This window comes from Gavia stellata, chromosome 7 (genome assembly GCF_030936135.1).
Source record: "Gavia stellata isolate bGavSte3 chromosome 7, bGavSte3.hap2, whole genome shotgun sequence".
In the NCBI taxonomy this organism is placed as follows: Eukaryota; Metazoa; Chordata; class Aves; order Gaviiformes; family Gaviidae; genus Gavia; species Gavia stellata.
Window position 1 is genome coordinate 43,273,520 of NC_082600.1, and position 23,179 is coordinate 43,296,698.

General features: G+C 39.0%; 1 protein-coding gene across 1 annotated transcript in view; it reads left to right on the forward strand.

Moving 5' to 3' along the window:
* INO80 (INO80 complex ATPase subunit) overlaps positions 1-23,179 on the forward strand; it is a 60,371-nt gene that overhangs the window by 12,505 nt on the left and 24,687 nt on the right. Inside the window, exons 13-24 of the mRNA XM_059819703.1 lie at positions 803-898; positions 3,404-3,463; positions 4,080-4,222; positions 5,304-5,388; positions 5,913-6,030; positions 7,054-7,139; positions 8,135-8,302; positions 8,757-8,890; positions 9,698-9,765; positions 11,244-11,337; positions 12,481-12,658; positions 18,150-18,290. Of these exons, the coding sequence (XP_059675686.1) occupies positions 803-898; positions 3,404-3,463; positions 4,080-4,222; positions 5,304-5,388; positions 5,913-6,030; positions 7,054-7,139; positions 8,135-8,302; positions 8,757-8,890; positions 9,698-9,765; positions 11,244-11,337; positions 12,481-12,658; positions 18,150-18,290 (1,371 nt within the window). The remainder of the gene's footprint in view (positions 1-802; positions 899-3,403; positions 3,464-4,079; positions 4,223-5,303; positions 5,389-5,912; positions 6,031-7,053; positions 7,140-8,134; positions 8,303-8,756; positions 8,891-9,697; positions 9,766-11,243; positions 11,338-12,480; positions 12,659-18,149; positions 18,291-23,179) is intronic.

Consider the following 23,179-nt stretch of genomic DNA (forward strand, 5'->3'; position numbering starts at 1 on the left):
CGAGGGCAGACAAACAAAACAGAAAAAGCAACGGGAGCTTACTTCTTTATGCAGAAATAGATATCTTTATTTAGAAACAAAAAGTCTTGATTGGCATCCAGTCACTTGCTTTAAATAGTATCACTTGGTTGATACCTCCTGAGAGCAGAACTAGCTGCAGTAGTGACCAAATGACAATTATGTGCATTTGTTTATGTTCCTTTTGATACCAGTTCACTGGCACTATCGGCCACAATAGTGGAAGAGTGTGCAGAGCCAAAGGCTCATGAGCTCATCTCTATGGAAGGGATAATAGATACACTTGTCTCCCTGTTGCACTGCAACTTGAGATTTTTGGAAGCCCACGCAAGGCTTTTACTGTTTCTGGTTCTCCCTTCTGCAGGCCAACTTGTATCTACCAATACACTAATGGCCCAACTTTGTTATTCACCAGAGGGCATCTTAATTTGATGTGATGGAGCAAAGCTTGCCAGTGCCACCTGAAGTTCTTTTCCTCCCCAAAATGACAGGGGCTGTTCATAATGTGAAGGTGGCAACTTTCAGAAACAAAGGAGAATGCCACATTGAAACAGTGGTGGTTGTTTCTGTGATGAAATAAGTCTTAGCTGAACATTAGATCTGCTCTATTTGATTCTGTATCACTCTGCTGTGCTGGGAGGAAGTTTTGTTATGTTGCATGTAGTTCCCTCTTTTAAGTAGCCACTGTCATTTAGTAGTTGTAAAGCTGTATCAAACTGTTTGTGTCCCTTCCCCACGTTTAATTTCTGGGTGTCTTTTTATTTTTTTAATGTGTATATTCCAGAGAGAGAACATCTGGGGACCTTTTCTAATAATTTCACCTGCCTCTACTCTTAACAACTGGCACCAGGAGTTTGCCAGATTTGTACCTAAATTTAAGGTAATAAGCATGTGCAAGAAAGTTATTTGTTTTCTCAAAAGCAAACTGTTTTGTTGTCTTGAGTGCTTTGCAGCATCTTGGATGCCTAATTACATTGGAATTTGAAACTCTGTAATGGGCCTGTTTCTGATATTTTCTTTTGTCATCCTGTTTTTTCTGGAGCTTTCAATTATCTAGTGTTTAAAAATGTTCTTACTTGAATCATATGATTTTCCTTTTGCAACACTTGAAGACACCTTCTCAATGAGGAATTGAAGTGGGGCAGGGAGGGCATGTTCAGTTCTAATGTGTGGGCCCGGCAGCAGATACAAAACAATATTTCAGTCTTATGTACTGTCTGTAGGGTTTGAGCAGTGTTTTCAGTCTTTCAGATCAATTTAGGTAAGAAAGATTGTATGTGAATAAAACTGAACTCTAACAGATTAGAGGGAGAGAGAATGCAGTTGTTATTACAGAAAAATAGAACCACCATAGACATACAACCAGTAATCAAGAAAAAGGAGAGAAGCGAGGCACAAATACATAAGAACAAAAAGATTAGAAGAAAATAATTGGAGTTCTTCAGGTATATTGTGAATTTGAAAACATAGTAAGGTAGAAAGCAAGGAACGATCAGTTACTGAAAAACAAACTGCTTACATATTCCCCAGTAGAAAACATTGGAGTGTTGCAAAGGAGGATGTGAAAAGAACGTGTACTGCTGAAACAGTGCTGAAATTTTAGAATTAAAGATAGATGAAAATGTCAGAAGCTTGCAGTTACATCTGCAAAGAAGAATAGATTATAATTTAAATATTTGAGTTGTTAACGTAGTAACCTTTGATATGAAGAGGTCTTGGTCAGCTTTTTTTTAAACATCTGATTTTCTTTTTTACAGAGAACATATAAGAACAGTAAAAGACACCTAGCTATAAGTAACCAGTGTACCAGTAACATCCAGGCTAACTGTTTGAATCTCTTGGGTACTTAATAAGGTGGAGGAAAAGACTTGGAAGTATTACGATAAGTAATACTTGATTTCTTGATCTGGGGTAGGGCAGTATTAAAGGACTTGCCTTTTACCAAATAGCTTGCTCTGCAGATCGCTGATGAGACCATATGTTGGTTATGGTGGTGTATAGTTTGAGGTATCTGTATGAGGAGAAGTTGTGCTAGAACATACTTCAGCACTGGATGATTTGAGTGTCTTATATTTTGGGATAAATTGGGATTACTGAGACTTCAGAGAAACAGATGAAGAAATAGAAGGCTTAAGTTAGTGAGGAGTTACTTTAAAAAAAACTTAAAAATAACCATTTATGTATTTGCATAGCTCTTAACAATAGGGGCCCTGATTAAAAACCCTGGAGTAGAAAACATTAGAGCAGTTGGCCATTTTACCTACTCTCTCATTTTCTTTAATCAGTTCATTGTATAGCATAGGCAAGCAACTGTTTATACTTTCTCCTTCTCATGAGTGAAATACAGAAAATGTTTCAAAAATGCAATCAGGATGCTTGTGAAAAGATAATTTTCCCTTTTTTGATTTTAAAAAAACATTGTGTTTCTGTCATTTTATAGCTGCTCTTTGGATTTATTGCATAATAATGTTTACCTCATCCATGGAACAGAACATTTTTTAAAAAGAAGTTTTCTAAACTTATGGTTGTTACATCTTTACAACTTTGATCAATCTTTTTCAACCAGTTTTGTTCCTGCTTCTAATCATACAGAAGGGTGTAGTCAGTTATGCTTGTAGTAAATCACAGTGAATTAATTTCTTCAAGTCCATGGCAGAATACGTAAACTAAAAGGCAAATCAATTTTTGGTTAGTCTGATGGTTTTTTACTAGCATCCTTGTTTCAGAACAGTTGGAAGAATATTCAGCTAACAGCACTTTGAAATCTGGAGCTTCTCAGTTGAAGGATGGATGGATATGTTTAAGACCTTTCACAGCCTCAGAAACCAGCATTCCTCGCTTTCAGTCTTAGTTGAGTGTAGTCCTTTCATCAGGCAGAAGATGGCAGCACAATATTATTAACCAGTAACTCTGGTTTCAGTGCACTGCAAAGATCTGTTCCCAGTAATAGGACCCATGAAATTCTGAGCTATAAATGGATTAACAGATTACTCTGGCAGCAGTGCTTACTTTTTAAAATTCTTACATTAAATAACTGTAGCAGTTGAGGGCAGAACTCTTTCTGCCATAAGCCAAGTATCATTTTTAATTTTTAGAAAAACCTGACTAGAAGGCATAACATGCTACTGGGCATTTTGAGATTCTCACCATAGCTTGATCTAGTCTTTGTACTAGGCATAAGTTGCTTGATATCTTTGCCGGGAATGCTCTAAGTATTTTTAAGTGCTTTCTGATTTTTATCTGTGTTAAGAAAGATAATTTCCCGTTTCCTTGTTTTGGAGAAAGAGGTCTGTCTTTCTCATTTTGTAGAATACGTAGTCTAAAATTCTAGAGCAGGTACACTTTTATTTGAAAATAATGTCTTTCTACTTTTGTACTGTTCCAGGTGCTACCTTATTGGGGAAATCCCCATGATAGAAAGGTGATCAGGAAGTTTTGGAGTCAGGTAATATCAGCACGCCTATGTGCTTTGACTGTTTTTGTTATTTGTGAAGAGTAAATCAGAAACTGTTGCTATCCCCCACCGAGCTAAATGATGTGTAGATATAGAGTTCTGTTTCCTCATCCATGTAGTAACATTTTCATTAAGATAATGATGTAGAAGGCTTCTCTTGTGCTGGAGAGCAATACAGTACAGGGCAATTCAGGGCAGTATGGAGTTCCACTGAAGAAACTAGAGCTCTGTAAATAAAGCAGGACGTTTCAGTATCAAGGACTGTTTATTCTATTTGAGTAACCTAACTCAGGATGCCCAAGTCTAGCATCCGTGCAGGCCTGTCAGATTGTTCCTGATTTAACAACAGCATTTTGTAGGATTCAATGCCTGAGTCTTGACTGGGACATTAAGAAGCATCTGAAATTGTTCAGGGACTAACCTGCTGAAGTCCAGACCCACCAGTTGAATAACAATGCTGTAATTAATGACAAAAGTCAGCTGGGGAAAAATGCAGTAATAATGAGAAGATTATGAGACAGAGGTCTGAAATTACAGTATAGACAAGTGAACTCTTCACAATGTATTTACATTATTTGGACATTTGTTTCTTATTTTGTGGTTATAGAAGACGTTGTATACTCAGGATGCACCTTTCCACGTGGTGATTACCAGTTATCAGCTAGTAGTACAGGATGTGAAGTATTTCCAGCGAGTGAAGTGGCAATATATGGTGCTGGATGAAGCGCAAGCACTCAAGAGTAGCTCCAGGTAATAAATTAACTGGAAACAAAATCTTCCCCCTGTATCAACCTCTTGAAGGAATATCGAGAAAACATCAAGATTACACAAATTGATAGTAAGTTAAAATTGACACACATAAGACCCTTTAAGCGTCTAACCTAGTTAAGTATCTGTATAACTCTGTGACGCTGGATTGATCCACTAGTTTTTTGCATTTAGATTTTACTTTTACAAATACGTAAAATGTAATTAAAAAGTAAATGTGGGGCAGAAGCTTAGACAGAGTACAGGACAGTCAAACAAAACAGTGTGAAATGCTTTTCACCTTGTTTTCTGACTACTCACAGAATTCAGCCTAGCGAACGGTCTGTAGTCTTTAGTTGTATTGCTTATATTGGCTCCATTAAATGGATTATTTTGATTCCTTCTTCAGTGGCACTTCCAGACACAAATGAAGGTCAGAACCCTGTGAATACTGTTGGCTGCAATAAAACCCAATCTTTGTCATAAGACTCTGTGCCAGAAAGTTTTCTGGTTGTTTTCAAGTAATAGATTTGTCCGTCTTTACATCTGTAATTGCTTTCCCATAACCTTTGTCCAAGTTGCCACTGTACAGAGTAAGTTGAAGACTGCTTTAGATGCAGACTCATTCTGATCAAAGTGTGTCTCTTCAGCATTCTTTGGAAACTGCCCCTCTAAGAAGATTGTAATGTATAGCTCAGCACTCCTGCCACAGTGGCCTATACACTTAGTGCTGTAAAGTCTGAAAAATACGTGACATCCTGATTCATAATAACTATTTCTTTTGGGAAATTTTATTATTCTGATGATGAGATTTTATTAGTATCCAAGCATTTGTACTAAAAATGTGTGAAAAGATACTTAGAAAAATAAAATAAATGATGCACATTTCTCTGTAATTTGTAAAAGGCTACTCTTCCTGTAATTGTCTTTTGAAAGACTGGGAGTAGCTGTGATAGTTTTACCCCGTGACCTCCAAAAATCATTTGGGAAGGTCACTGGAAGCAGTTGGTCTTAAAGTACCTTATGTTTCTTATCCTTCTACAAAAAACCAGTTTTAATGATTTCTCTTCACTTTATTCATCAGTGTGCGTTGGAAGATTCTACTACAGTTCCAGTGTCGAAATAGATTATTGTTGACTGGGACCCCAATCCAGAACACGATGGCTGAGGTATTTGGGAGCTCACAAGAGTGGACTTTTCTTTATAACAAGAGTATATACTAAACATAGGTGCAAAGTTGAGAAACCTCTTACATTTGTGTGGTTGTGGGATCATGCTTGTGGCAAACCACTGGCAAACAAACATGGAATCATCTCTGGGAGGGGAAAATTTGGAAATGTGGCACGCATTCAAATAAAAATAAAACTGAAGATACCTGATGGTTAGTAATACCTGGATTACAGGATGAAATCTCCTGTGGCTTTTCGTTCTGTTGGCTGAAATCAGCCAACAAAATTGTGCTGTGTTTCTCCCTGCTTTCTAACGGTGTTTTGTTAAGTTGATATATCTGACATCTGTCTGGGGGGGAGGCAGACAGGAAGAGGATGCGGCTGGGTTCTTGTTTAATTTTGCCATGTCTCATGATCTAGTAAAGTGATTTTGCTCATAAAGAGCTGGAAGGGTTTGGGATCCCCAATTACCTTGTCCGCAGTAGGGTGACTTTTGCTGATCTGCTGTTTTCTCCTCCTTTTAGCTGTGGGCCCTGCTGCATTTTATCATGCCAACGCTGTTTGATTCCCATGAAGAGTTCAATGAGTGGTTTTCTAAGGACATAGAGAGCCATGCAGAGAACAAATCCGCCATTGATGAGAGTGAGTGCAGTGTGTAACCACAGTAGTTTTTCTATTAAAAATCTGTTGCCTTTTCCAACTACCAATGGGTAAACTTTATCTCTCTTTTTTGTGTGAGAAATGTCATCTAAAGCGGAGGGTGCATAATGGGATTGGAATGTTATGGATTGTTGTCCATAGTTTATGTCAAGGTTTGTGTTTCTGACTGTAACGTAGCATGTGTAATGAATAGAAAAACATGTAGTGAAAATGTTGATTTGCTACTTGTCTCCAGTCCACCTCCTTCCCAAACACAGGAGAACAAATATTTTAGGTATTTCTAAGTTTCTACAGAGCACATAATCTTGGAGCTCTCCTGAGTGTGTTACAAGCTCTAGATATAAAAATCACAACACAAAGCACTAAACACCTTTTGAGCTCCAGAAGAAAAGTATAAAAAGTCTTTAAAAAAAAAAAAATAATCTTCACAGTAAATTTTATGGGATAATTATGTAGAAAAACCTAGCTAGGTAAAATAGCTGATTTGTAATTGGAGTAGAACACAGCACAGTTGGAACTTGTCACAAAAGTAAAGGCTTTAAGAATTCTCAAATACCCAGAACTTTGTTTTTACAGGTTATTGTAAAGACTGCAGTTGTCTGTCAGTGCAGTATGTCCTGTTTTTGTGATTTTGGGAGGCAAGTCTAAAAACTGTAATGATCTCTTTTCATGAATTAGCAATGTCTCATCTGAAACTTTCTTCTTCACTAATAGCAAGTGATAAATTTAAGCCCATATTGTTCAGCCCACAGGAATATAGAACACATAAAATGATTTAGAAGTTCATTCTTTGAAGCAGATCTTTAGATTTATAAGTTAAACAGCGTAGCTTGGCACTCATTTAAAGAAAGAAAAATCAACAGAGAAATGCCAACTCTGTGCTGTAAGAACTCATATGGGGGGAAATGGCTGAGCAGTACAGGACTTAATTTGTAGAAGAACACCATACAGTTTTCTTCTTTGGTGAAGTAAATTGTTCCTGCTTCCCCACTCCCTGTATTTCAGACCAGCTGTCCCGCTTGCACATGATCCTGAAGCCTTTCATGTTGAGAAGAATCAAGAAGGATGTGGAAAATGAGCTCTCAGATAAGGTGAGAAGGAGTATTGATGTAGAATGAGTATTTCAACTTCATTGTCATAGCTCTGTTCTCTAATCTGGTTTTGCAAAGTCGTTTGTCAGTCTGCATACCTGAAATTTGATCATAGACCTTTCATGGACCTTCAGTTTCTCGTACCGTATCCCAGCAATTTCATTAGATGTGAATGTAACTGAAGAGCCCCTAATTAATAAACTTTTCTTCTAGGGAGAACATTTTGTTAACAGTTACAAATGAAAAATCTTTAAGCCTGATTAAGTTGACAGTAATATCACTAATTGAAGTGGAGGAGATTGATAGAACAATGATTGGGTGATAAACATCTCCAGTTGCCTTTGTGAAGGATTTGGCATGGCTTTAGGATTCTTTTTGCTTGCTTGTAAAGAGCAAGAAATGCATGGTGGCAACATCATACTCTTCTCTCTTATTAGTCTCTTAATTTTATGTGGATGTTAGCAATACTGGATGATCTTGTGGTCAACATGTCTCCAGGTTTTGAGACCACTGGCTGAGACACATCTACTTTGTTCTGATGTGCTTATTAGTTTCAAAACTAGAACTTCCCACAGACACTGTTCTTATGTGATGCACCTGTCATCATCATGGGCTCCTGACAGCTGTTTAAGACGACTCTAAATGGGTAGCATTTTAACAGTAGGATAGTAGAATTGAGGTCAGATTTTAAGCTGATTAGCTGCAGATGTGATGTTTTCAGACCTTCTTAAGAATCTATCTGTTTACTTAGTTGTGCTCACACACTTTTAAAGGTCTGTCTTCTACATTATTGCCTAAGCCTTCCAAAACGCACCTATCAGTTAAGTCCTTCCCAGGATCCTGAAATACAGATATGACTGTGACTGCCTATATATGTATTTTTTGAGAAAGTTATGTTTTCCTTAAGATATGTTTGTCTCTGCTTTGTGCGTACTGATGTGGTCATCCTCCTTTTCAGAGATAGAAAAGGCTAAATCTTCATTTCTGTTTTGCAGATTGAAATTCTTATGTACTGCCAGCAGACAAGTCGACAGAAGCTGTTGTACCAAGCTCTGAAAAACAAAATCTCTATTGATGACCTCCTGCAGTCCTCAATGGGCACTACTCAGCAAGCACAGACCACCACTAGTAGTCTCATGAATCTAGTCATGCAGTTCAGGAAGGTAAGTCTGGTTTAAATAATAATGTAAAAAAAGTATAATAATTCATTAGCACAGAGCTACAATACAGCTTCTAGAAAACACCAAATAAAAAAAATTCTGGCACAAGACAAGCAAATTTGCATGCAGTTCAGTTGTGTTTCTGATGCAGTGTAGCATGATATTGGGGTAGAAGAGCTTTAGCCAAATGGTGCATCCATCTGCTAACTGATTTGGTTCCAAATTGGTGTTGAAGGAAATCATTCACTGAAGGAAGAAGAGGCAATAGCTGTTATGTGAATAGGGAAAAATACGATGCAGTATTCAAATTTGAGTAGATACACTAAAATACCTGTGATACACTAACCAATATTAAAGTTTCAGTGATCAATAGTTGTAGTTGATTTGGTATGTAAATGCTGCTGCATCGGACTGAATTAATTCCTCCTGGTGTTTGACATGCTCTCTTTTTTTATAGGTGTGCAATCACCCAGAGCTGTTTGAGCGACAAGAAACTTGGTCTCCATTTCACATCTCCCTAAAGCCATACCAGATTTCGAAGTTCATCTACCGTCATGGACAGATCAGGGTCTTTAACCACTCACGGGACAGGCAAGCCTACTCCACTTCCTCTCCAGTTTAGGATATTTAGTATTATTATTTAGACTTACTTTAGCTTTGTAAGTGCTAATTAATTCCCTTTCCTGATGTACTTAAATGACATTGGCCAAGTGATGCATTCCTAATTTTCTTCCGTTCATTCAGCTGTAAGCATCTGATACCTGATGCTCTTTCTTCGTGGAATCTTGATCATCAAATATCCCTTTGATGGAATAAGAAAGTCAAGAAAAGGAATTTAGAGTTGTTGCTGATGATTAAGCTTTAAACGAATTCTTAAAAAATACTAAAACAAAACCCAAAAACCCCTGGTTTCCCTTCAGTGAGTTTTCATGTTTAAGGAAGCTATCAGTATCTGTCTGTTGTGACATGGTATATCATGAGCATCTACTAGTACCTTGACAGCTTTTAATGCTTACCTTGGATTAATAGAAGCTGCCCACATGCAGTTTGCTGTTTTCTCCAACTGTGGCAATTTTTGATTAATTTTGTTTGCATTCAGTTATGAGAAATGCCCAGGGCAGAGATGAGAAAGCCATGTTTGAAGATAAGACTAATTGTTCTACAGTGTCAAACGCAATTCCAGAACAATGGTGTGTCTCTGTCAAATTAACAGTAGTGCATGTGGACCGATGCTGCTTTTCTTACTGCCATGCAACTCCAGATATCCAGAGTGCTAAAATACTTACAGTGAAGAACTTTATGGTTACTCTGCATTTTCTGCTGATCATGTGATTGAACACTGTGTGTGTTAACACCTTCTTAGTGATTTTTGTTTGGTTTTGTTGCTTTCGTTTTCAGGTGGTTACGGGTTTTACTTTCGCCATTTGCACCAGACCACATCCAGCAGTCTCTCTTCCATAGGAAGGGTAGGTTTACAGTCCGGGGAAGCAAATTGGGTTGCACACTTGCATGCAATGTTGTATTAGGTCTTGCTTGGGGGGGAAGGACTGAGAGGCCAGATCAGTTAGTCCTCTGAGATAATCTGATTAGAACTTGTTAGAATTCTGTTAGCATTTGTACTTGTACGTATATTTCATTTGCTCAATGAGGAAAGGATGGAAGCAGCTGGAAGAATAATCTATGGACAACTTGTTATTTAGTCACTGCTTAATCCTACTGCAGTCTCTTGTTCCATTCATCCTGTCTTGTATTAACTTGCTTCAAGGGATTAATGCTGCCTTTTAAGTTTAATGTGAATTTTTCACAAACTCAATTCAGAGAAATCTTGGATTCATTTCATGACATTCTGTATTGTATGTTAAACTGCCAACTTCTCTTTCAAGTAAAAAGTAGATGAGATGTAAGTGACCCAGGATCTAATCAATGAGCAAAAAACCCACATAAGCGGCTTATATTGACAGATACAATTTATTATTATAGATGATGGATTTTTTTTTTCCCCTGCTAAAAAGAGCTAACTAGATTGCTCAGCTGCTGGGGTGGGAAAAATTTTGGGAGAAAAAAGCACGAGAGATACTGGCTGCATTACTGTGCTGAAATTGTTCAGCTATGCAAAACCCTTTTCAAGTAAGAACCACCAGGTGCAGCTACAGGGGTCTGCACTTGTCTGTAACTCTCTGATTTCTGTATGTCTTGCTGATTATTCTGGTTCCTGTTTGTTTTGGTATTCATAATAGGCTTTTTCTTGGGGACCCTTTTTGGCATACCATAAAAGGAAAATAATTTTGGGAATATAATTTTTGTGTAGAAGTTACAAAATAAAAAGGTATGAATGGTACTGGGGATACGCAGTGCACATAGGTGGGCCTGAAAGGCTTTCTTCATTAACAGTGGAACATACCTCCTCTGCTCCTCACCCGTCACTGCAGTGGATCCTTCATCCTCACCGTATCTGTTGCATCCTTATTCCCATACTCGCATTCCCCTGCCAATTTCTACATCTCCTTCCAACCCGTTTGACTGACTGGCTGGGTGAGAGGGAGCGTGTTTGGCAGGCATCCTGAGGTATGCGTGTTCTGGTCAGCTCTCTGGCAGATACGTGTTTGGATTCGCAAATGTGCACACTGCCTGTTGATTCTTAGTAGGTGAAATCAATGTCCTTACTGGCTGCGTGGTTTTCTGGCCTAGAACATATTTGTCTTTCTTGGTAAATGTGCTTCTCTTGCCCAGACTGGAAAATGAACTGGAACTCAGAGTCAGGCAACAGTGATTCAGATTAAATTTTCAGTATTTCTAACAGATCTAGGTTAAATTAGGATCTGTTTATTCACCTAGATTTGTCTCCTCTCAGAGAATATGTATCTTGAACTGATGAAGTTTATTGTTTTCAGCCATGAGTGTCTGTGAAATGTTTTGGCCTAACTTCAGTATTTCTGTGACATAGGCATCAATGAAGAAAGCTGTTTTTCTTTCCTTCGGTTTATTGATGTCTCTCCAGCGGAAATGGCAAACCTCATGAATCAGGGACACTTAGCCAGGTGAGGAAAACTTTTTTTTTTGTCTTTTAGTAATTATAGGAAAAGTACAGGTGATGTTAGAGGCATCTCTCTGTAAACCTGCAGCATTTTCTCTGTCTCCTAGTATTTTCATTTGTCTATCATTATCTAACATTATAGCAACTTCTAGAGTGTTCTTCCAGGTATAGGGCACCGTTATGCAAATTGTTGCCATTTTCATGCCTCTGCCAAAAGAAAACCTCTGTTCTAAAGACTTGATGTTATAAATACACAAGACGGTCAAAGGGCAACAGAAGAGTTTCCTGAGGATCACACTGTACGTTGCTGGCGTTATCAAGCATGAAATCCAGACTTTTGAAGGCCAGTTTATTGCAATGCTTACCAGTTGCACTTCAGCATATGTTTTAGCACGCGTGGAATAAGCTTGTGCTGTGATAGGTATTCTTCAGCTCTGAGCCATATTGTCTACTTCCCACATGTCCTGTTTTTAATATGGAATGGAATGCCAAGGCATAGGCTTAGGCTAATGGATTTTTAGCATCGTGAACTGTATTACCTTGGAAAGGGGGGTGATCTGTTTAAGTTATAGTGTACTCTGCAACAGACAGTACTCTGACTGAAGTTAGGTAGTGACTGTAAGAAATTTGAGATCAAAAGCAAGTCTTTATTAATAAATAAACGTGTTTTGCTTAGGGCTTTGTAAGTGTAATGTTCTTCTATTGTTGTGGTTATTTTGGACTACTGTTTCTTGTCTGTGTTTCAATAACATAATACAAATTTCTCTCGATTGACCTGAATGATCTTTATGATAAATTCTGCATTCGTTATGCATGTTATGAATAATTTATATATGGAGCAATTTACAGAGATGTCAGAGTTCAATTCTAAGTAGTAGTGGCTAACTCAGGCTCGACCCTTTTAAATTAAGTGCTTCAGAGTGTATTCTGGTTTAATCGCTTAGATTCAGTTAAGCCACCTTAGAAAAAATTAAAATAGGAGTAATATAATTGGAAGATGTCTAGCAAAAATTATTGCCTTTAAGTCAGGACACTGTGAGCCTGAAATTCTGAAAAAACATTTGTGTCAAATAGTTATGTTGTAAATATACTCAAGCCTTTCTTTCACAAAGCAGTGAATAAATTTATCTACTGTGTTTTGTTTCAGATGGTTAGCTCTTTTCCTGTCTCTGAAAGCATCCTACAGGCTCCATCACAGGCGCTCCTGGATGGAGACTGAAGGGGAGAAACAGCAGGGGTCATGTTTTCTGAGGAACAGGGATTTCTTGCTTGATGTAAATTTCCCGCTGTCTTTCCCTAACTTGCACAGCTGCACTTTGCTGCAGGTAAGCAAAATTTCTGTGACGTGGAGACAGTAGCAAATCCTCATGAGTGAGAAATGATGAAAACCTTTCTATTTTTATAAAACAGAGGAAAACAAACTTGGAAACAGGATAACTTTATCTGCTTTATTAGGCATAGTTGATAAAGTTCAGAGTGCTGAACAGATTTAACTGCTATCTTCCTTCCATGTTGGGATACATTTCTCAAAAACTTGCTATAAAAAAATGAATCAGTTGTATTAGAAGTCTTAAAAATACTACTGGAGCAACAGAACTAGACTTATGATTTGTAAGGTGTGGATTCTACATGTAAGCTTAAGAGTTTTGTAATGTTTTCCTACATGCAAGATGCTTGTTTTCTGACCAAAACTAACTCTTCTCAAATTCAATACACTGTTGCAGCAACTGGGGAAAGCAGAGTCTTTAGCAGTGTTTCAGAGTTGGTGGACAAGCATTGTCAATGGTGTCTTTCTACTCTGAAATTTGCTTCTGCTACTGTCTGGTAGACTCATCTTACTGTGTAATGCAAAGTCATTTTCTCTAATCTTTTGCCTGGGATGTGTGTGAAGGTTTTGTCTTTTTATGACTAAATTGCTGTTGATTTCCTGAGTTAGGTTATAGCTCCATTGATTCGTTTCACTGGGAAAGTAAGTTCACAAAAGTGCTTGCATAGAGTCAGGAAAGCATCTAGGGCAGTTAGCAGATAGGCAGTAAAAAAATCTTTTCTGAAACAGTGAGATCGTGCCAAATTTCTCTAGGGAATATTGCTTCTGTTCATGAGTCTGGAAGGGGAAAGGAGATAGCCAGAATTCAATTGAATAGCGTGTAGAGGAAGTTGAAATTGAAGACGCATAAGCAGTAGGAAACCAACCTTGGACTTGGTGTCATGTTTTGCAGCGTTAACAGCAAAGCCAACAAAATGAGTCCTCCTAGTTATCAAACAAAGAGCAAGCCAGCTGAGTGTGTATGCCAGTTAACTCTGGCTGTGCTGGTGTTTAAATATTTTGTGTTTCCCTGTCTAGCTTGGTAAAATGTCTATGCTATATGGATTTGCTTTCAGGTAGTTTTTTTTGAGATTACATTCAGCTGTTTGTATAGTGGCTGTGTAATGCTTACCTCTGAAACTATACTGTAGCTCTGTCCTCCCATTGGTACGGTTAAGGAAAACTTGTATGGTGTCATAAATGTTGCAGCCTCACAGTAAAGGAGTAGATGATGGTATCAGAAGTTGCATGCACTTACAGAAGGTAGCATTTTTACATGTGATGAAAGACAATGTAGATCTTTACATAGCCTTTGGGTTAGTGTGTATAAATATTAAAATGAAAGTTGTTAAATTTTCTTAAAGAACAGAAGGTGAGTTAACATTATAGATATTAAATATGAGATGTGGAATATGCACATGTAGGTTTTAATATTAACAATGAAATGTAAAGCATTTGGATAGGCTACAGACCCACCTGTACCACAACCAGGCAAGACTTAAACATATAATTTGGTTTCTCCAAATAATTTCTGTTCTTTGAGGAAGTCATTACTTGCGTCTCGGGGGTCCCAGTGCTGTGACTGTGTGGTACTAGTTACACCACTCACTAGTTACTTTTACGTACATAACAGCCAGCTGAGGAGCAGAGTTCATCAGTGTGTGCAATACAGCACGTTTGTGATAACCCCAGTAAATCTAAAGGAAGTTTAGCCCTACAGTTATGACAGATTCTTTAGAACTGTTTTCTAACCTGCATGTTAGACAAATTACCACCTGAAGTCACTTTAAAATGAGCTGTGTTTGCAGAATTTTGTTGGCACAGCTTACATATAGAACATCTGAAAAAAAAAAAAAGGGCGCAAAACCAAGGGGAGAGTTGAAAAACAAACTGCCTTTTACATGCCTGTCTTTTAGCAGCACGCATCATCGTGAGTGAAAATGAACTCACTTTTTTTATCTTAGCCCAAATTTGAGAAACTTTCAATGTAGAATTCCCCAAGGCTTCCTCTAGGGCTTCATAAGATAGTAACATATAGGGAGTGAGGAGGGGGAGAAACAGAGGAAAAAGGAAATGGTATAAATCTGGAAAGGCTTTTCTTAACTGCTCAGATCAGCATTTCCGATATGAGAGACAAACTATGAAAATAAGTCAGTAGACAAAAAAACACATTTACTTTTAATGGAACTTTCTGAAATTGAGGTAACATCTGTCTAAAGATAGTGTGAGTTTCTTCTGTAAACACAGAAACCCCTTGCAGTGTGAGGTCTCTTCATTCCCCTTACTCAGCACCTCCACAACATATGTATTAATCTGTATACTTTGATTTAAATTAATATAAAATCTGATCTTTTGAGATGAACCCTTCTCTCCTTTGTGTTCCTAATTTTCCTTCTATAAAAAAATTAGGAATGTTAATGAGCTTAAGATGCTGGTAGCAGTCACCCATATATGTGTGCAATATAGGAAAGCCTCTTTGAACACTTCCTTTGGATTGTGTGGTTGTAGGTAGATGTGTACATTCTTATTTTTTGACAACCCCCCTCTTTGGTTCTTGGCTTTGTTGTACTAAGGTATATGATCCACTTCAGGGCTGTGGTTGTGTTCAGTTCTGTAACCTTACCTGGTCTTTTCCAGGGTTGACTGGAAATTGACTTCCCATTGACTGATGGGAAGCTGGTTTCCGTTGTCCCTGTTATATCTGGTGTCTGCTCTGTTCATGAATACTTAATAGCTGTGTGTGTCAGGGAATTCAGAGGGACATGTTTCTTATGTGACCTGCTCATAATTTGTACACAGGAAGCATGGCACTGAAACCCAGATTAATGCCTGTGTACAAGACCTAATTCTAATACTGTGTGTATACAACAATACTATTTTTCTCTTATTTTGGATAACTTCTTGGAAATTTTTCTTTGTTTCTTCCTGGGTGCTTCTAATTGGGCTAAAGCCATCTTCGATGGCTTTTCGATACTGGCTTCTGAAAGAGAATTAAGTAACAAACTTGCATAGGTTTGGAATTACAGTTTGTTAGCTTCTTTTCTATCCGTTTCTTTCCAGTCACTTTCCAGGAAATAAAGTTAACAAACCCTGCTGATGACCAGGCCACAATGAGTATGCCAATGCTTGCTGTTGTAAGATTTACTGGAAACCTCTTCTGACTGCGTGCAGTGCTGATTCCTCATCGTAAAATCAGCTGTACCCCCAGTGTCTGGGCCAGGGGCAGGGAAGACAGTGCCTTTGAGCTAGAAGAAATGTTCTGAGTCTGTCTAGTAGCCTGGTTGCTGAGAGAAGTCACTCTTCCTCTCTGACCCTTTCTGTCCTTTCATTACTCCCAGCAACTGAATGCTGCCTCCGCCGATGTGAGCTTGTGCTGTCACACCCCTGCATGAGCTGACGACAGAAAACTGTCTATTTTCGTATCTGTTGAATTTGTTCTCTGATTAAATGTGTAGCTACATACGTTTGTGGAGGGGTGTGACAGGTGATAAAGCTAGCAAACAAAGTGGCACAACTGTGTCAGGGGAAGGGACTCCCCCTTTCCAGCAGCAGTGTTGGTGCTTTGTTGCCACGTTTCTGGTCCTCAGATGAGTAAGCCAGCGTTCGCATCCGATGTCCACAGCCATGTACTCCCAGCCTCGCGTTGCCCACTCTGCTGTTTCAGCACGCAGCCTGTTTTACCAGGTGGTGAAACAGATCACAAAACTAACTTGGAGTGGAGGGTTTGTTTTCGTCTTGATCAGCACCTTAATGAGTACAGACAACAATGAGTACAGGCCGACAAGAAGGGGCTCTGCGGAGACAGGAGTGAACATGTGAAGCAGTTGTTGCTTAAGCTAGCATTACTGATAAAGAATTGCCAGCTGAGTTAAGAGCCTGGTTTTGGGATTACTTCACATTATCCAGTGTGGCCCAAGCTTTGACCTGTGCTTTTATAGCCCTGCTGAGTGTCAATGAAAAGCTATTGTCAGCTCTTTCTGCTCTCACCTTTTAGATAGAGGAGCAGATGTTCAGTCAGAGAGTATGAACTTTCTTTTTGCCTGCTCCAGACCACGAGTAGCAGCTGAAAGACCCACTTACATGCTAGGATTGACTGATTGTATTTCTTAGGTGGTGCTAGCACGTATGTACAGTAAGACTATGCTTCTCCCTTGTCAGCAGGTTCTGAATTATATGCGCTAGCCATCTGCATCTTGCCCAGTGCATCTGCATCTGGAAATAGAAAGGGCCCACAATGCATGATCCGTAATAGACTGCTGCTGTGGATGTTTTCTGGCATTTTTGACATACGTAGGAATGCGTATATCCAGTGTATGACCCAATATACAAGGTGTCTGCTTCTATCATGTACCCTGATGTTTACAACTTCAAACACTGGGATTTTAGAAAATTGGGAGGCTATGTAAAATAAAAGTAGCATGCAATTCATTTTGGCACATTAGGAACTGGGGCAGAACAATGCCAAAGCTTTCGATACTGTTTACATTTTACTTAAGTGAACTGCTAGAATTGTCAGGAGGGCACATCCTGTGATCCTATGGCAGTGAGAGGTATACCTCTTAATGTTTCTTTTTTGTTGCTTGTTTCCTATAGTATGCAGAGTAATGCTCTGTGTACTATAGGAAACAATTATATGTAACAATATATAACAGTTGGGTTGCTATGAATACAGAAGAGTCAAAATAAAAACTTAAGTAGCAAAAATGGCCTAGTCTGTAAGCAGTTTATTTCATTGTTTGAGTGATATTTACAATAAAAAAGGAAATATAATAACTGATGCAAGCAAAGAAAATTTAGGTTTCTGTTATTTCTCTGTGTAGAGTTGAGCATCTTCAAAGAGCTCGCCTTTCTTTAAACTGCATTGTCATCTCAGTGCCCCCACTTCTGAGTCAATATATCTTTCTGTATCAAAAGAACATTGATACACTTACGGCAAATTCCAGGTTTTACACATGGGTGTGTTCATGTGTGTGAGTAACCATGCTAGCATCTTGAAAGTCCTCAGGATAAAATTCAGAGTCATTTTACACAGGAAACGCAGAAAAGGTTGGAAAAGATTAAAGTCCGAAGATACCAGTGCAGTCTCATTTAGAGTCTTAATTTTTTTCTCTGCCAAATTTCATTTTACTTATGCTTCAGAATACATAAGGGAGTAGCTACAAAACAGCTTTATGGTCAAACCTACTAGAATATTCCCATACTTCCTTCATTATAAAAGCTAAGGCCAAAAGGTTCAAAGAAGGAAAAACTTGTTTCTGGTTCCAACTGAGCGCAAAGGCAAGTATTGATGTGAGTTATTCTGATTTCAACCATTTCAGGATTTGAATGTTCTGATAATTACACAAAGAACCTGTACATTGTCACTGCAGCAGATGTGTAGAGTTTCCTTTTTCAAAAGAGAAATATTTGGTGAATGTCCTTTGTCTGTCTTTCTCATGGGTGGTTACAAGATTTAAGAGGAGTTTTTCTTTATAGACGTAGTAACTTCTTAATTTTAATTTCATTTTCAGAACCTTGTGTTCAGTAGCCACTGTAAAGCAGTTACTGGCTATTCAGATCATGTCATACATCGAAGGAGATCAGCTACCTCATGTGTACGGTGCTGCCAGGTGACTGAGCTGCCGTCCTTCCTGTGCATAGCCAGTCCACGGGTAAGTCCAAGTTAAGTTGTAAATTATGTATTTTCTATTGTGTTTTAAATCTCGTTCCAATTGTGTCTTAGGAGCAGGATGATCTATTACTTTCTTTTGGTTGGGTAAAACTGTTGTGAGGATATCCTTTTGCTACTGTATTCAATAGTGGGTTTTTTCATAGGGGAAGTGACTGTCATGTGTACTGAAGGGAAAAGGAAAGTTGTAAGATGCACCCCCAACAGGAGTTATTCTGAGATACGTAGATTTCACTTTCTCTCCTAATACCAAAAGTAGTAAAATTATAGAAGAGATTGTCAAGTAGGTTATCCCCAATAATCTAAGGGGAAGACACAGGTGGGATGGCAACAGAATGGGGTGATCGTTTGGTCAACTCTGATGACAAAAGGGGGCTGAGGAGCAATGCTTTTTTAAAAAGGAAACACCGAATTGCAATATATAAGGATTACTTGAGTTGGCATTTTCTAAATCTTTTGGACATTAAGTGGTACTGCTTGGGATTGTCCATCATCTATTAACTGAAGTTTGAAATTACTTTAGCTGAAGTTTCCTGGGCTGACACAAGAGACTTCAATAAGTCTATGGCTATTGTATTCCATGTTGTTGGATCTTGACAAAGCTGGACAAAATGTACTTTTATTACGAGGCCATCCAGATGTTATATTCTTTAGTCACTGTTGATGTTATTGCTGTAGGCTTGATCAGATGGGGCTGCATGTGCAATTATAGATTCGCATCTGGAGAAGGGTGGATGGCAAGTAGGACTCTGTGCTTATTGCCTACATACTGCTGCTCAAGCTGAATTCAGCTGTGCCTGCAGCTCTAGGGGCCAGGAATCCAACTGAACTTCTCAAAGTCCACATACCACCTCCCAGTCACAACGTATTACCTGGTTCAAGAACAAGCAGTTATTCTCATAGTAAATTGTGAAAACCACTTGTCTTTCAAATTCCTTTGATTTGTCACTCTTTGTACCTGAATTTGCATTACGGATGTAGAACATGTTGAATACTTCTACATCAGGAAGGGAGGAGAGGGGCTTAGAAGGCTACATATGAAGGGGAAGGGAAAGGCGAGGAGAGATCGTATCTGACATTTATTCTAGTGAATAAAATTTACTTGTTTTGGCTTGGCTGGTGTATAAAAATGATTAAGTGGAGGCATGGCTTTTTGTTTCTAGGAATACAAAGACTTAATTTTACGCTTGTTAGAAACTTTTGGCAGGAGTGTAGAAGACCTGAAACAGCAGAAAGAGCACATACGTTCTCAGAAACGATAGCCTTCTGTTGTTGTTTGACCTGTGATGAATTTTGGGAAGTTAATGGAGCGAATGATAGAAACAGGAGTGTATGTTTATGTAGCAGCTATGGTGAGGGGGGGTTATTCTCATTGTATTTTCATTAAGATGATGATTAATTCAGTTTAGAGCAATATTGTTTGGTTTAGTTTCAATAGATCCCAGTGTGTCGGGGTACTGTGGTGAGAAGTGGTTTTGGGCATCTCACAACATCTGAAAGGTTAACTTTGCATGGAGATAAATGCAGGAAGAAATTTCACAATTACCCTAACTAAACTAAGTTATTGAATTTAAGGTGGCAATGCATTCATATATCCCTATCACTATATTTTTTTTTTATGTATTTCTGAACTATGACTGTTACATTCAATCAGTTTGACAATAATGTGTTGACATAGGATGGTTTAGTACTAAGGACTATCCTACCTTTTATTATGAGTAAAACCACAAAAACAAACCTGGGGAAAAAAAACCAACCTTAAACTGCACCATGGCAAAAAGGAGAGAGGAAGAGCATGAACAAGCTTAAATGGCAGATTTTTTTTGGTCTGTTGCAGAAATGTGGTGGTTTTTCTTGTAAGGCCATGTAAAAGATGCAGAGCTCTACCCTAGAAGTCTGTGTATGCATTTAAAAAAGTGTGCAGCTGACAGTAAAGATAGTCTTATGTCCTTAGATGTCAGTCAGTGTTACACAGGCTACACAGGAAGATTAGTTCTTGTTAATGTAGAAATTGCACTCAGGCACACCCAGAGTTCATCTTAAGATTGTCTCCTACTAGCTCTTCCTTTAGGTGAGGTATTACTGAGATGTAGCTAGTAGAATTTTTATCATGTGACTTTTTTTTCTTTTAAAGATCCTAGTGTACAAATCTCTATACTGATTTCAGTAGATAAGCCATGTTTCTGTGTCAGAAATTAGTCTGCTCCGTTTTGTGTGCGGTGCCTGCCTGTCCTAGTGTTCTGGAAATAAATATGACAAGTTGTCTGTGCTTGAAAGAGTATTTGTTCCAGTCTGTCCAGTGTAGAAATATGAACTGAAATGTGATGGTTAATAGTGTCCCTTAAATAACCTAAGTCTGTGCCATCGTTTGCGGTGTACATCAGTGTTCAGGCAACAAGACTTGCTTGCATTTTGAATTGAGAGGTTTTGCCCTGTCCCCCAGAAGTCGGTCCTATGCTTTGGCTGCAGATGGCAGTACAAGGTAGCATCAACTCTAACAGTATCTTTTAAGTAGTAGAAATGTGTACAAAATCTTAACACCGTCCCTTTCACTTTGCAGTGTTTCATGTGGCTGTGCATATAGACCTGTAAGCCAATCTGGTTTAAAAATAGCTCATGGCATCTTGCAAAACAATGGCTTTACCATTATTGCTAAGATTTTGTATGCTTTTTTGATTTTATTCCGATACGTACTATAATTGTGCTCATGAATCTGTTTAAACAATTGTTTGGCCCTTGCAAAGAGAAGTCTCTGTGAGATTAATTTATTCCCATAAGAAGAGCTCCTGTAAAACAGGAGTGGACCACAGGCTTCCACCCAGGAGACTTTTTATTTTGAATTGGCTGGTAAATGTTCCGAGAGTAGCAGCCAGCATCTAAGACAGTCTGTCCTGGTGTGTGGGTTGCTCCCTTCACCTTACAATTCTAAAGTACAATATTTAAAACTGTTCCTATTTAAACTATTTTATTGCTTATAATTTAGTTAAGCCATTAAAATATTTTCATTTGTATCATATAATGTTATATATATATATTGTTCTCAATATGTAGCAGTTGATTATGTCACGCTATAGTAAGCTGGAACAAAAAATTAAAACCCCTTCAGATGCATAAAAGCTTTTCACCTGCAAGACAAAGATAGTTCTTTTACTATGTTTAATGTTTCAGTTGTCCCATTACCACACTAATTCCCACCCCTACTCAATTCTCCAGAAACTTTGCTGCTTACTGTTCACCATCAAACCCTACAGACTCCCGTACTGTTTCTTCCTACACAGCTCTGCCTCCTTTTTTAAAATGTGAAAACTTTCACAAGTTTGATTTCCTCTGTGTTCACTTTTATTTGTTACATTGCCTTTTGTAGTCCCATAGGTAATGTCATTTTGCACAGTGCAAAAATTCATGACATTGTTTTTATTTGACAACATTCATGACAATGTTTTTAACTTACATGAATTTACATGCATTATTTTTTTTAATTGTACTTCTGAAATAAAAGCAACAATGACTTCTAGAGTAATGATATATTTGCTTCTTATATTGGTGAAGAAACCTACAAAGCATTGCAAATTTGTAACTTTTCTGTTATAAACCCATACTGTAAGGTTAGCTGTCTATTTAAAAATGAAACTAAAATTTAATATTAAGTTTACAACATGTTATTAAGTCTCTAGATAGTATGTGACAGTTTCTATGAGCGTTCTTCTGTAAACTTGGTTATAAATAGCTTTTGGAAACACTTACCCCAGAACATTGGCCCAGAACAGACTATATTCAGAAAAGACAGGAAGAAGTTGGCGATCTGCATTTTATTGGAAAGATTCTTGTGTTAGATAGCGAATTGTTGTGTGTTTATATTTGCGTGTGTGATGGGTTGACCCTGGCTGGATGCCAGGTGCCCACCAAAGCCGCTCTATCACTCCCCTCCTCAGCTGGGCAGGGGAGAGAAAATACAACGAAATGCTCATGAGTCGAGATGAGGACAGAGAGATCCCTCACCATCACCGCCAAAACAGACAGGGGAAATTAGTTTAATTTATTACCAATCAAAATCAGAGTAGGATAATGAGAAATAAAACCAAATCTTAAAAACACATTCCCCCCCCCCCCTCCCTTCTTCCTGAGCTCAACTTCACTCCTGATTTTTTTCTACCTCCTCTCCCTGAGAGCACAGGGGGACGGGGAATGGGACTCGCCATCAGTTCATCACACGTTTCTGCCGCTCCTTCGTCCTCACATTCTTCCCCTGCTCCAGCGTGGGGTCTCTCCCACTGGAGACAGTTCTGCATGAACTTCTCCAACGTGGGTCCTTCCCACGGGCTGCAGTTCTTCACGAACTGCTCCAGCATGGGTCCTCTCCATGGGGTGCAGTCCTTCAGGAACAGACTGCTCCAGCGTGGGTCCCCCACAGGGTCACAAGTCCTGCCAGCAAACCTGCTCCAGCGTGGGATCCTCTCCCCACGGGGCCACAGGTCCTGCCAGGAGCCTGCTCCAGCGTGGGCTTCCCACAGGGTCACAGCCTCCTTCAGGCATCCACCTGCTCCGGCGTGGGGTCCTCCACAGGCTGCAGGTGGATCTCTGCTCCTCCATGGACCTCCATGGGCTCCGGGAGGACAGGGACAGCCTGCCTCACCATGGTCTTCACCACAGTCTGCAGGGGAATCTCTGCTCCGGCGCCTGGAGCACCTCCTCCCCCTCCTTCTTCACCGACCTTGGTGTCTGCAGGGTTGTTCCTCTCACATATTCTCACTCCTCTCTTCTCCAGCTACTCTTGCGCAGTTGTTTTTCCCCCTTCTTAAATACGTTATCCCAGAGGTGCTACCACTGTCGCTGTTTGGCTCGGCCTTGGCCAGCAGCAGGTCCGTCCTGGAG